The 15,083-nt window shown below is 37.4% G+C and overlaps 1 protein-coding gene across 1 annotated transcript; it reads left to right on the forward strand.

Annotated features, from left to right (window-relative positions):
* Positions 1-55: 55 nt before the first annotated feature.
* On the forward strand, positions 56-14,950 carry PSMC2 (proteasome 26S subunit, ATPase 2). The gene is made up of 12 exons (XM_006049848.3): positions 56-216; positions 3,466-3,503; positions 4,026-4,107; positions 5,203-5,302; positions 9,539-9,670; positions 10,074-10,146; positions 10,521-10,616; positions 11,287-11,451; positions 12,343-12,430; positions 14,205-14,407; positions 14,504-14,600; positions 14,687-14,950. Exons 1-12 carry the CDS (start codon positions 147-149, stop codon positions 14,842-14,844), a joined length of 1,302 nt encoding a protein of 433 aa, XP_006049910.1. The 5' UTR covers positions 56-146; the 3' UTR covers positions 14,845-14,950.
* Positions 14,951-15,083: the final 133 nt, after the last annotated feature.

The raw sequence follows: 15,083 nt of genomic DNA on the forward strand, positions 1-15,083 counted from the left end.
TAGGGCGCTCTTCTGCCTGGCGCCTCAGTGAAAAGGCCGCGGAGCCGGCTTTACTTCCGGTGAGGAAGGGAAAGGTGGGGGCACCACCGGAAGCGAGGAAGGTGCTGTGTAATCACTGAGGAGCTGAGGTATTTGGAGCCCTTAAAATGCCTGATTACCTCGGTGCTGATCAGAGGAAAACTAAAGAAGATGAGAAGGACGACAAGCCCATCCGAGGTCAGTTGACACAGGCAGGGGCTCCGGGCCGCCTCAGGACCATCTTGGCCGGGCGTGGGGGGAGGGGAGTGGAGTCCAGGTTGTCGTTCTGTCGCTCGGTCTGGTGCGGCAGCCGGGTTAACCGGCTGGTCTTCTCTGTTCCCTCTTTCAGCCCCACGTCCTCTGTTCATTTTTCGCTGATCGAAATTTTTATTCACATGCAGCTCTCAGGTCTTGAAGAAATCACGCACACCACTTGGTCTTGCAGGCCTTGAAAAGTTCCCCGCCTGGTGGTGGTTGCTTACTTTGACCCTCTTTAACGTTCCTCTGCTCCCTCAAGTGACAACTTGCTGCTATCCCTGCATAGCCAGGATCCTGAGACATAACTGTAAAAAAAAAATTTCTTTGACTAGGTAATGCATTCACATGATTCAAAATCCCAAAGAGAAAAAGGTAAATTGAAAAGCGTCATCCTTGACCGCAGCCATCCCTCCACAGAGGAAGCTGATGTTGCCCTTTTGCCTCATCTTTCTGTACATTTTCTATGTACATACAAGAAAGTTTGCTTATATATTCCATTTCTATTTTAGAAAAGAAAAGGCATAAGTGTAACTTTCTGTACATCTTGATTCTTAAAATCTTAGTATGTTTTAGGAATTAGTTTATATCATTATATAGAGTCAGTGTGAACTGTATAGAATCCAAATTATTGGACTTTCAGTCACCTATGAATTAATCATCATTGATGGACATTTCGTTTTCTTCTAATCTGTTGGCCATTATAGAGCAATGAATAACCTTGTTCATGTAACTCTTACCCCATGCACGGACACAAGCCGTGAGGTAAGTTTTAGAAATGCAGTTGAATTTTTTTCTTATTTGACATTTTTATAGACAGTGCTGGATTACTCTCCTTAGAGACCATACCACTTGACCCTTTACCTGCAACACTTTCGTTCATGATTTCTTTGCTTTTGTACTCATGTTTATGCTGTTTTCTTTCTTATAGGTTATTTAAAAATGTTCTTATGGTGGTTTTTCGTTGTTGTTTTTTTTTTTTTTTTTTTTTTAGGGTGATATGTCTTTTATTTTTTTTTTTTTTACCACCAAATTTTATTCTTTCCTTTCTTCTAACTTCTTTTTTTTTTTTTTATTTAATTTTATTTTTTAAACTTAACATAACTGTATTAGATTTGCCAAATATCAAAATGAATCCGCCACAGGTATACATGTGTTCCCCATCCTGAACCCTCCTCCCTCCTCCCTCCCCATTCCATCCCTCTGGGTCGTCCCAGTGCACCAGCCCCAAGCATCCAGTATCGTGCATCGAACCTGGACTGGCAACTCATTTCATACATGATATTTTACATGTTTTAATGCCATTCTCCCAAATCTTCCCACCCTCTCCCTCTCCCACAGAGTCCATAAGACTGTTCTATACATCAGTGTCTCTTTTGCTGTCTCGTACACAGGGTTATTGTTACCATCTTTCTAAATTCCATATATATGCATTAGTATACTGTATTGGTGTTTTTCTTTCTGGCTTACTTCACTCTGTATAATAGGCTCCAGTTTCATCCACCTCATTAGAACTGATTCAAATGTATTCTTTTTAATGGCTGAATAATACTCCATTGTGTATATGTACCACAGCTTTCTTATCCATTCATCTGCTGATGGACATCTAGGTTGCTTCCATGTCCTGGCTATTATAAACAGTGCTGCGATGAACATTGGGGTACTCGTGTCTCTTTCCCTTCTGGTTTTCTCAGTGTGTATGCCCAGCAGTGGGATTGCTGGATCATAAGGCATGTCTATTTCCAGTTTTTTAAGGAATCTCCACACTGTTCTCCATAGTGGCTGTACTAGTTTGCATTCCCACCAACAGTGTAAGAGGGTTCCCTTTTCTCCACACCCTCTCCAGCATTTATTACTTGTAGACTTTTGGATCGCAGCCATTCTGACTGGTGTGAAATGGTACCTCATAGTGGTTTTGATTTGCATTTCTCTGATAATGAGTGATGTTGAGCATCTTTTCATGTGTTTGTTAGCCATCTGTATGTCTTCTTTGGAGAAATGTCTATTTAGTTCTTTGGCCCATTTTTTGATTGGGTCATTTATTTTTCTGGAGTTGAGCTGTAGGAGTTGCTTGTATATTCTCGAGATTAGTTGTTTGTCAGTTGCTTCATTTGCTATTATCTTCTCCCATTCTGAAGGCTGTCTTTTCACCTTGCTAATAGTTTCCTTTGATGTGCAGAAGCTTTTAAGGTTAATTAGGTCCCATTTGTTTATTTTTGCTTTTATTTCCAATATTCTGGGTGGTGGGTCATAGAGGATCCTGCTGTGATGTATGTCAGAGAGTGTTTTGCCTATGTTCTCCTCTAGGAGTTTTATAGTTTCTGGTCTTATGTTTAGATCTTTAATCCATTTTGAGTTTATTTTTGTGTATGGTGTTAGAAAGTGTTCTAGTTTCATTCTTTTACAAGTGGTTGACCAGAGTCCCAGCACCACTTGTTAAAGAGATTGTCTTTAATCCATTGTATATTCTTGCCTCCTTTGTCGAAGATAAGGTGTCCATATGTGCGTGGATCGTTGTTGTTTTTTCTCTTAACTCTTTCCTTTCTGAAGTTCAACCTCTCGTAGCACCCTTTCTTCTTAATAGTCACCCACCCCTCAAAGAAGCATTTCCTCTCCGCTTTCATCTCACTCTTTTTCCTTGAAAGAGGTGCTCAGTCACCCAGTGGAAAACTTAGTCGTTGATTTAACATTTCATCTGTGTATTTCTCTGGATAAGTTTTAATTCTATAAACATATAAACAGGTTTATCCCTTGGATACAGTTATAACTAACGGGTGTGGAATTTTTTGTGTTTCTAAATCCATGTCTTTATCTTAAAGAAACACTGAGGCTAACATTCTTTCAGGTGAGAAAACTGATGCTCAGAGAAATTAAGTGGTTTTTCCAAGGTAACTTAGCAAATGCATGACCCTGCTGGGACTAGTGCTGAAGTCCTTTTGATTCTTAAAGTCTTTGGGCTCTCGATTCTTGTTATGTCATATCACTCTGAAGCTATTTTATATAATGTTAAGAATTTGCCTTCACCCAGTTAGATAAAAGTTCCTTGAGTCCAGGAACTAATTGATGGTTATATTTATATCACTACAACTTTGCACACTTCTTCTCAGTTGGCGTAGTTTGATTTGAATAGAAAAGAATTGGGAGCTCAAGTTTCTTTTGTTTGAATTTCATGTATTATCTCTCTTCTTTTAGCGTTGGATGAAGGGGATATTGCCTTGCTGAAAACTTATGTAAGTCCTTTCAGTATCTACAAAATACAGATGTTTTATGTTGAAGTTAGGACTCTTTTTGGTATTGTCTTTCCAGAATAGTTAGAAGAGACTTTGAGCAGTTTAATCTTCACTGAAAAATGTTATATATCTACAGTTTGTATCTAGAATAAATCAGAAGCTTATACATTATTTTTATACTATTTGTAATTAAAGTGTGATACTCTATGGAAAGATATTTGAAATAATTTACACAAACATTTACTATATTGAAAATGTGTGAAAATAAATTAGCTGAAATGTAAGTTTTAATGCATAGAAATGGGCCTCAATTTTAGATAATTTCAGGCACCATGTTCATTTGTTATCTTGCACGATGGTGTGTTGCCTGCTTGGGGGGTATAGGTTGGTTCAGGAATTGTTCTGAAAATGAGAAACTACTTTCATTTTACAAGCTTTAGGACAATAATAGCTATTACAAGTGTAACTTAAAAGTTTTTGTTAATATAGTTTAATAAATTGTTGATATCCTTTATCTCCTAGGGTCAGAGCACTTATTCTAGGCAGATCAAACAGGTTGAAGATGACATTCAACAACTTCTCAAGAAAATTAATGAGCTCACTGGTATAAATATATTTTATTCCTGTTTCCTTTCTTTATATGTAATGGTTTAATTATATCAAAGGAGCAGAAATACAAATGTTACTCTTTAATCATACATTTTTAAAAAGTCATCCTTTACCAAAAACTATTTTATTTGCTACAAATAAATGTGCTATTCCTCTTATAAATAGTTCATTTTCACTTTAAAAGCCAAAATAGAATTCTTCCATAGAATCAGGCCCAAGTTCCATATTAACCACAAAAATCCATTAGTGAATATAATGGATATGCACTAATAACTAATACACTCTAAGTTTTTACCATTGTTCCTTTTTTCTTTCACTTTTTAAAGCTTTTTATGTCTACTGTTAGTCATCCCTATTCTACTCTTAATTGCTAACGAGGAGTATTATAAAATCCAGTCTTCCAGATTTAAATTATGTATTATTTCTGCCCAAGTGTGTAAAGCAGTATATGTAACTTTATTTTCACAGAGAATAAACTAAAACATGAAGTGTAAAAAAAAAAAAAAATTCCCCTTATCTGTTAAGAAATTGCATCTCATTTAATAATCTCTTTCACTATTTCTACAAGCAAGTTTAATGCTTAGCAATTAAGAAACATCATCCTTTAAGCAAGTAATGTTTCTGTTGGTCAAGGCCAAGTTCAATAGACTCTAATAAACAAGTCAGAATTTCTTGAATAAAAATATAATCTTACATGGTATTTATTGCTTGAAGTAAGCAGACTGTGCCTGGTAGTTGGAAACTTTTCTTCTTGAGAACTTGAGTGGTGAAGTTTTATAGTATTTGACCTGCACAAAAAAATGTCAAACATGGCATTACATTTTTGGCCTACGTGTACTTTGGGGTAGTAGTTTTCACTTGGGGTGATCCCCTAGGACACTGGGCAATATCTGGACTCTCTTGATTCTCCTATCTTGAGGGGGAAGTGGCGCTAGTGATGTAGTGGCTGGAGGCCAGGGATGCTCCTAGCCATTCTGGAATGCACAGGACCACGCCAGCAACCAGTTACTCAGTCTGAAATGTTACTATTGCGGAGGTTGAGAAAGCTTGCAGTACATTTCATTGAGTTTTGTGATCTCTCTTTATGTAGGTATTAAAGAGTCTGACACTGGCCTGGCCCCACCAGCACTCTGGGATTTGGCTGCGGATAAGCAAACACTCCAGAGTGAACAGCCTTTGCAGGTTGCGAGGTATGCATAGTGGTCTCTGGAAATTTATTTTTTATCTGTACTTTTGAGTATAAGGCAATAGTTCATAAAGAATTTTTATTCCATATTCCAAGTAAATAAAGCTTTTTCCAAAAGTATCTGGGGTTAAAATTTTATGCTTTTAGTAATAATTCAAGAAATAGGCAAAGACATAATCATATAAAAGATTTAAATGATATAGGAAAATACAGAGCAAAATACAGAAACCTCCCTTTCCTTCCTCACTGTTCATAAGTGATGATGTTCAGGCATCAGTGCTCCTTTGAACACTCATGTTAAATATTTTTATGTGTATGTGCATACATACCTATAGCATAGCTTACTAGAAGTGGAATGGGGACAGAGGTATTTACCGTTTTGAAATGTGTGGAGAAAAAAATGGTTTGGCCAGTTTAAACTCTTAACTAAAAGGTTTTGAGGGAAACGTATATTTGCCTGATCAGTGTTAAGATACGTGATTATTGATTTCTACGCTTTTGCCATTTGGGCAAAAAACCCAGCTCACTTTAATTTGTATCGTGCTAATGACTAGTATACCTAGTTCTTACTACTTATTAAACATCATTTTTATCTGTGATGCTGGGCTCTCATGTCCTTCAGTGTGTAGATTTTCTTGAAACTATTTGTGAGTGATTTCTTTCCGTTTTCTTGGTCTTCTGTTCTGGACTTTAGTTACTGATACTGGATTGTTTAGATATGCTAATCTTTCTTTTCTGCTTTTCTGTGTCTTTTTGCTCTACTTTTTCATGATCTTTTCTTAACTTTGAGTCCATGTATTGATTTTGTTCCCCTGCTCACTTCACTTAAGTTTTTAATTCCTGAGAGCTTTCAGTGTATATGTTTTGTTGCTTTTTGAATGTCCTGTTCTCATATCATGGTCATAATATGTTGTCGTCTCTAAGGAAGCTAAGGCTAAACTGGAAGGTTTCTGTTTCCTCTAAGATGGTTTTTCCCTCTTTTCTTGTTTGGTCTTTTTTTTTTTTAATTTATTTATTTTAATTGGAGGCTAATTACTTTACAGTATTGTGGTGGTTTTTGCCATACATTGATATGAATCAGCCACAGGTGTACATGTGTCCCTCATCCTGACCCTGCCTCCCACCTCCCTCCCCATCCCATCCCTCTTAGTTGTCCCAGTGCATCAGCTTTGCCCTCTTTCATGCATCAAACTTGGACTGGTCATCTGTTTCACATATGGTAATATACATGTTTTAATGCTGTCCTCTCAAATCATCCCATCCTCGCCTTCTCCTACAGAGTCCACAAGTCTGTTTTTTACATCTGTGTCTCTTGCTGTCTTGCATATAGGGTTGTCATTACCATCCTTCTAAATTCCATATATATTAATATACACATATTATACAATACAGAATTAATATACTGTATTGGTGTATTTCTTTCTGACTTATTTCACTCTGTATAACAGGCTCCAGTTTCATCCACCTGATTAGAACTGACTCACGTGTTCTTCTTTATAGCTGAGTAATACTCCATTGTGAATATGTACCAGAACTTTCTTATCCATTTGTCTGCTGATGGACATCTAGGTTGCTTCTATGTCCTGACTATTGTAAACCGTGCTTCAGTGAACACTGGGGTACACGTGTCTCTTTCAATTCTGGTTTTCTCGGTGTGTGTGCCCAGCAGTGGGATTGCTGGGTCGTGTGGCAGTTCTATTTCCAGTTTTTTAAGGAATCTCCACACTGTTCTTCCATAGTGGCTGTACTGGTTTGCATGGTGTGTGTCTTTTATGCTAGATGTCTGATAATCTTTGGGCTTCTGTTTTAGTGGGAGGCAAAAAAGCTGATAGATGCTCTAGATTCAGTAGTGAAGCATGTCTGTCGTAAACATCACTGTAGCTTATATGATTGAATGTTTAGTTGGGGAGCCTTCAGTGTCAGTATCTTTAGATCTTTTCACTTGGACGGTCATTTTTCCTAGAGAAGTTGTCTTCTGTCTCCTGTTGTTTCCAATCTCCAATATTTTGGAAGAACAGTGGAGGTAGGGATCTAGGGAATGCCAGCAGCGGGTTCACTTAGGTTTAATTACCCTTCCCCTCTCACCTCCACCTGCCTCATTTTCACTCAAGTTAGCACCACCACTGCCACCCTCCTACCACTTGCCCCAGCATTTCTTGATACCTTCTGTTTTACTCTCTGCCGAATATTTTCACTACCTCCAAACGAAACCCCAAACACATTAACTGTCCCTATTCCCCTTTCTCTTTGGACATGGCAGCTACTAATCTACTCTATCCATATGGATTTGCCTGTCCTGGACATTTCATGTAAACGTAACCATGTAGTGTATCACCCTTTGTTTCTGACTTTAGCTTCACATGATGTTTTAAGCTTCATTCATGTTGTAGCTTGTATCAGAACATCATTCTTTATAGCCAAATAATATTCCAGTCCAGTTTCTCTCTTCATCGGTATTGTCTGTTTGGTGAGACCTTGTTCTCACACTTCCCACTAATTCTTTAGACATGGTTTCCTTTAGTTTTCAAAAAAAACAGTTATGACATTGATTAAAGATTCTGTTTAGTAAGACCACTGTCTTCCCTTGGACTGCCTTTCCCCTGTGTGTGGACCATATCTTACTTCTCTTTGTGTCTCATAACTGTTTGATGGAAACTGGACGTCAGTTTTGGAACTCAGATTTCTCCTTTCCCCAGGGTTTGTTCCTGTTGTTGTTTTGAAGTTTTTTGGTGAGCCTCTTGTTATCTCCAAATGGTAAATTCTGCTTCAGCCAGTTGATGTTAAATAACTGCCACTGATTGTTTCCAATAAATGCCCTGTGGGGAGAGCATCTGTAGACAGTGAACTCTGAGTCAGGTCAGATAAAAACAAATCCTGAGAATGGGGCTTTTTAGCCAGCTGTCACACAGGTCAGGAGTTCTCTGAGGCTGGGCTTTTGGAGGAGCTCCATCTCTTCATCCCTTCCTTCCCTCAGGGAGGCTGCTTGTTTCCACCTTTACTATGGCTGGGAGGCTGTTGCCTTTAAAGTCTTCCGCAGAGGTGGGGAGAGGGCTATGGGATTAAAGTGAGTTTAAATGCAAAACACTCACTGTTCTTACTGGGATTTAGCCTTTTTTTTTCCCCCCAAACCTGTAGTTAATTTCCAGAATTCTGAGAATGTTGATTTGGACTGTTTTTGCCAGTGTTCTCTTTGCTTTTAAGGATGAGCAGGTTTTTCAAAACTCCTTACTTCAATGTTCTGCATGTTGAGGTCCCTGTATATATATTTTCTCAGCTGAGGATTAAAAAAATCTGTATCTGTGTTGGCACGGTCTGTCAGATAAAGTAGTGATGGATACTTTATATAAAATTATACTTCCCTGGTAGACTTTGGCTCATAACAGAAAACAGAGTCCTGTCCACAATTTTTGCTGCAAGGACAAAGCATTCTTTACCTTACTCTTAGCTCTGCCTAAATGCACATTCCAGAGACTATTTTGTGTTTCCCTGTATTTGTTGTGATAGCTTATAAGCTTTTTCTCATATGAGTTCTGTTTGTTTTTGTGTTTCTTCTGTAAGCAGATAGTATAGCAAATAGGGAATAGATTACTTTCTCCTGTGATGTATGCTGCTGTTGCTAAGTTGCTTCAGTCATGTCCGACTCTGTGCGACCCCATAGACGGTAGCCCACTAGGCTCCTCCATCCCTGGGATTCTCCAGGCAAGAACACTGGAGTGGGTTGCCATTTCCTTCTCCACCTGTGATGTATGTGGGATAGCAAATTTACCTTCACCATAACCCGTAAGAAGAAATATATTTAAGTTAAAAATAGCAGCAACAGTAAAAATGGGTTTGAAATATAAACTCAGGGAAAAATGAAAACACACTTATTACATGATATGACAAGATGACTATCTTTTAATAAGAAAAATAAAAAGGAGAATACCTGAAGATACAGAGCAGTATCACTAATAAAGGGATATAGTTATGAAAATCCAGAAAGGGAACTTCCTAATCATGAACTATTTGGGATTAATTTTCCAGGGGAATATATCCTCTGAAATTTTACTGGCTTGACTAAAGCTGAGCAGACCTTTGGGATTGAGCATGTTCTGTAGAGAAGGATCCTTAACAGTGGCCCAGTTTCTGCAGTTTACACCTGCTCGGTAGTGTACTGCTTGCCCAGGAGAGAATCCAGTTACTTCAGTTCATGATTAGTGGTTCAGGTTCCTTACTCTAATCAAGCCTTTTGCCATGTTAGATGCACAAAGATAATCAATGCTGACTCAGAGGACCCGAAGTACATTATCAATGTGAAGCAGTTTGCGAAGTTTGTGGTGGACCTCAGTGATCAGGTAGCACCTACCGACATTGAAGAAGGGATGAGAGTTGGGTAAGATTTCTATCTACAGTAAATACTCATCTTTCATTAAAAATGCCACATCACTTTCACATCCTTGACTTTCTTTTGAGTGAATGAACTGGGTGTCATGAAATACCAGGGGGTAATCTAGTAGATGACTATGGTTGAACATCCTTTCTTCTGCATCTGCTTCCTGACCTCCCACCCCTACTTAGCCTTTCATGGCCTCAAATGTCAGGATTAAAGTAAGTACAGAATTTTAGAGTTGAGTTTTCTGGTCTATTTAAGGTAACATGGTGTAGGTGGAGGAAGCACTTGCCCTAGCATGGTTATAAGGACTAAGTGAGTTAATGTAATTAATGTATATAGAACACATGATAATTCAGTATATTTTTTTATATGTGTTAGTGAGGATCTTTTTTTGTCTCTTTAGTGTGGACAGAAATAAGTATCAGATTCACATTCCATTGCCTCCTAAGATTGACCCAACAGTTACCATGATGCAGGTAAGAAACTGCGGGAGGGAAAAGGAATGGCATGAATTTGAATACAATTGCATTCATCGCAAAAAGTGTTGAAAGTTTTAATAAAAAATATTAATGTGTGCATATATACTGAAGAGTTGCCAACATTTTAAAAATAATTTTTCAGATGAGAAAGTCTTTATCAGTCTTTTACTAGTTTGTCTCTCACTTAGTGTTATAACAGGTAGTATAGCTTGTGAGTCTAGGACACTGGCAGTATGTTCAATCTTTATTAAAATTCTTACTTGGTGTAAGTCTTGGTTTTTCTTTAGGGTATTGGGTCTACTCTACTGGATAGAACAATTAGTATTCAAAAGCGTGTGGCTCTATGTTGTACATTTTCGTCCTTCTCATAGGTGGAGGAAAAACCTGATGTTACATACAGTGATGTGGGTGGCTGTAAGGAACAGATTGAGAAACTTCGAGAAGTAGTTGAGACCCCACTGCTTCATGTAAGTGGCTGAGACTGTTGCTTTTTAAATTTCTTTGTACAAAGATATGACAGCCTTTTGCCTACTGTGCACTAAAATTCTGCCTATGTTCATTTTAAATATTTTTATTTTCCTATATAAAAAATTTTGATGGGGTAGAGGGTAAAGGTGTGGAGAATTGTTAAGTTCCAGAAGAGAAGGCAAAAGGATTGAGCAGCCAGCTCTATTCAAAAAAGAAAAATCTATTTAGAGTGACAAGGGAGGCTGAGATATAACCTTTATAAATATGTTAAATATGTTATAGGTAGGTTATTATAAAAGAAGCAGTGTGTTTTAATGATATCAAGAAGAAATGGGCTTAAATTGAATCAAATTAAGCTTAGGGGATAATGCAAAAAGCCAAGGTATTAAATATGAGTTAATACTTTTGTTATTTAAACACTTTTTTTTTTTTTTAATTAGGGGGAAAAAGTGTTTTTGTTAACCCTGGATAGTAGGATATCTTTAAAAGCCATTCAGCCTTGGGTATTAATGAGTCTGGATCTTATGTCATAGAATAAATAAAATTCTTACTTAGATCAAATACATAAGTTGTGGACTTAGTAATTTTGGTTTAAAAATACTGATGTAGAGATAGTCCTGTTTTTATTATAGAGAAATGGTAAATGTAAAAATTATGTCTCCATCACAGCCAGAGAGGTTTGTTAACCTTGGCATTGAGCCTCCCAAGGGTGTGCTCCTCTTTGGTCCACCGGGTACCGGCAAGACACTTTGTGCTCGGGCAGTTGCTAATAGGACTGATGCTTGCTTCATTCGAGTTATTGGATCTGAACTTGTACAGAAGTATGTTGGTGAGGTAAAGTAAATTGACCATAATCAAGGAATATGTAGCTCTATGAAAGATTTATAAAGCATAGATGAAATTAAAATGGTGATTCCCCATCGAAAGCTTGGGACCTGAAATGTTTTGATTGATGGATTGTAATTAGTAGTTAAAAGTCTAGAAGCCACTAGTCTTCCCTTGTAGTTATCTGGAAATAAACAACTGCTTAACATTTTTAATCAGTATGTTCCCTACTGAAGGGCACCATTTTCTACAGATTTGGTTTAGAAGATAAATACCCCAGTAATGCCCAGAGAATGTATTAGAAAGTATATTCACTTCAAGGGCCGTGTTTTATGTTCTTTTGATAAAGAGACCAGAGATTGTCTATATGTGTCTGGGCGGGGTGGGGGGGCGGGGCGGTGTATGTACACATACAAACAGACATGTTTTTTTCATTAGGGAGTAAGTTTAGGGCTGAATATATTTCATTGAAACGCTAATGTTTAGTATACTTACAATGAGAATTAGAAAAGAATCTCCATATGTGGAGATACACTTTTATTCTTTGATCAAAACTTACAAATCAAATTCAGTGATCAGAAATGCCAAGTGATCAGATTCTTTCATTTCTTCAAGTTTTATTGATTGAAATGGAACCTTTATTCAATTGTGTTAATTTGATCTCTTCAAGTCTTAAAGTTATTGACTATTTAATAAGTACAGAATCATGAAATTACTTAATAGTGCTTTAAACCTAGTGAGATTAATTTGATGGAATAGGTAGCACACATTAATCTTTGTGAAAAAATTTTAGGTAATGACAGTTGAGGATACTTGTAGGAAATACTGAAAAGGTTGAAGCATAACTTATTAAGAAGATTTTAAACCAGGTCTGAATTAACAAATTATTTTTTTCATTAGGGGGCTCGAATGGTTCGAGAGCTCTTTGAAATGGCCAGAACAAAGAAAGCCTGCCTTATCTTTTTTGATGAAATTGATGCTATTGGAGGTATGAATGGTATCTCAGAGAACTTTAAGACTGAGTTTCTTGAGGATTCTACAGTAGTATGTGTGAAGATCCCTGATATGTTAGTCTTGTTTGAAATTTTAATTCCAGCTCTGTTATGAGCTTTGGCACATGAGAGTTACAGATCTAATAGTAGGACTACACATAAAGGGGAAAAGCATTAAATAGCATTGGTATTTCTCAAAGTCTTTATCTTTGAACTTGCCCAATTTCATTCACAGAACTCGTATTTTCACACTTTGGCAACTCCTTACTTGAGATACAGCTTCACTTAATTGGATCAGAAAGCAGTTGAGGCATAATTTAATTGGTAGTAGTTTATAAAATGTACATAAAATAATATTACTGGCTTCATAGATTTGATGAAATACAATATTAGCTGTGCGATCTAAACAAGTTGTCTTAACTAACTCTGAGGTCCAGTTTGCTTCTTTTATAAAAAGAATAATTACAGCTTTATTTCATGGGTTTTTGAGAAGCTTGAAGTAAGTAAGAAATGTGGTGGACTTTGAAAACTCTATACTGTTCTATTGTTCCTTGGCTGTTGTTACGTCCATACAAGCAATAGTCCCTGTTAGCTGCAGAAGTGTTATATCACTAGACAGCTGTGATTTAATGAACTCAGTGACAAAAAAAATATAGTGGACACTGTAACAGTGTTTGGGGACTGTGGTTATTAGCCTTGCTTTTAGACTCGATTGGTGTTGTGGGCTTTGGACATTCTTTAGTAAATGTTCAAGGGCTGTAATTTGACCCATCTGTAGATGTGGTGTGGTGACCCTGATGTCATTTTTGTAATACCTTTGGAATAAAACCTTATGATGTGAGGATGCTCTGAATCTGTGGTTCCAAAGTGGATTTTATATAAAACTGTATTAGGGTGAAAGTGAAGTCGCTCAGTCGTGTCTGACTCTTTGTGACCCCATGGACTGTAGCCTACCGGGCTCCTCCGTCCATTGGATTTTCCAGGCAAGAGTACTGGAGTGGGTTGCCATTCCTTCTCCAGGGGATCTTCCCTTCTCCAGGGATTGAACCCAGGTCTCCTGCATTGCAGACAGACGCTTTACCTTCTGAGCCATCAGGGAAGTCCATATTAGGGTACAGTTTTGTATAAAACTGTATTAGGGTACTAGAAGAAAATACTGGGATTTTGGTTCATATTTAATCTCATTTAACAATTTTTCATTTTGGTGCTTGATACTGTACATAATACGTTAATGCAACAGTATGTATTTGTACAACTTTAAAATGAAAATATATATATTTGGAGGTCTTGTTTTGTGCTATTCTGATTGAAATGAAGGCAAGTATTGACACTATAGAGTATTCTAATGTATCCAAATTGGTGTGATAGTAAGCTGTTACAGTTCTACTGTATTATGGATTTAGCCATATTTTTGACAGTTTTAAAAAAGCATGGCATTTTCTTACATATAATCAAATACCATTATAGTGCTAAAGTTTGCATGTATTTTTGTTACCTAGTCCAGGTGTATATTGTGTCAAATAAAAGAGGTGTTCTTGAGTGACTTAAAAAACAAAATTGCTTAAAGATAAAAAAAAATACTTATTTAAAGGAACTTATGTTAAATAAACCTATGATGAACCCTTTCTAATTAGTTTTGTGTAAAGCAGGCTGTTCTTACAGAATTTACTTACAACTGAGAGGTTCCTTTGGGCTGGAGGGCATGATATTCCCCAGAGAGTGCTTCTCTGAGTGAATGTGAAGATCATGTTTTTCCTCCTGTCTTCTCAGGGGCTCGTTTTGATGATGGTGCTGGGGGTGACAATGAAGTGCAGAGGACCATGTTGGAACTGATCAATCAGCTGGATGGGTTTGATCCTCGAGGCAACATTAAAGTGCTGATGGCTACAAACAGACCTGACACTCTGGACCCAGCACTCATGAGGCCGGGGAGACTGGACAGGAAGATTGAGTTTAGCTTACCTGATCTAGAGGTGGGAACATCATTTCACTGTAGAAAAGGGATTCTTGAAATTTTTTCTTTCCTGTGCTATTTTCCATTTTAACATTGTTAATTTCCCTATTTTCAGGGTCGGACTCACATTTTTAAGATTCATGCCCGTTCAATGAGTGTTGAAAGAGATATCAGATTTGAATTGTTAGCACGACTGTGTCCAAATAGCACTGGTAGGTGGAAACGTCTTGCTTCTGTTTTTTGGTCTGTCTGTCTGGGCTGCTTTATTTAAGCCTGTTATTTTCTTCTTGTTTGAAAGGTGCTGAGATTAGAAGTGTCTGCACAGAAGCTGGTATGTTTGCCATCCGAGCACGGCGAAAAATTGCTACTGAGAAGGATTTCTTAGAAGCTGTAAATAAGGTCATTAAGTCCTATGCCAAGTTCAGTGCTACTCCCCGCTATATGACATACAACTGAGCCCTGGCGGTGTTTGCGAAAACATTTCTTTTCATTGGAATCCTAACTGTATACAGATTTCTTAATAACCATTTCACACACAAAATAAATGGTTTTCAAAATTGTATGCTTTCTTCCCAGATGTCTTTTTTTTTTCTCTGTGGTACCATAAAGGGTGATATCTAATGCCATTCGACAGAAAAGCTGTTTTTTTGACTCAGTAACCATTTCAAGGTTTCAAACTGTAAAGTGCTCACTTT

This window comes from Bubalus bubalis, chromosome 8, assembly GCF_019923935.1.
Source record: "Bubalus bubalis isolate 160015118507 breed Murrah chromosome 8, NDDB_SH_1, whole genome shotgun sequence".
In the NCBI taxonomy this organism is placed as follows: Eukaryota; Metazoa; Chordata; class Mammalia; order Artiodactyla; family Bovidae; genus Bubalus; species Bubalus bubalis.

Coding starts and splice junctions, on each gene's coding strand:
- PSMC2 (XM_006049848.3), top strand. CDS start 147: ATGCCTGATTACCTCGGTGCTGATCAGAGGAAAACTAAAGAAGATGAG. Junction 5,303..9,538: donor CAGCCTTTGCAGGTTGCGAG/GTATGCATAGTG, acceptor TTGCCATGTTAG/ATGCACAAAGATAATCAATG. Junction 9,671..10,073: donor GAAGAAGGGATGAGAGTTGG/GTAAGATTTCTA, acceptor TTGTCTCTTTAG/TGTGGACAGAAATAAGTATC.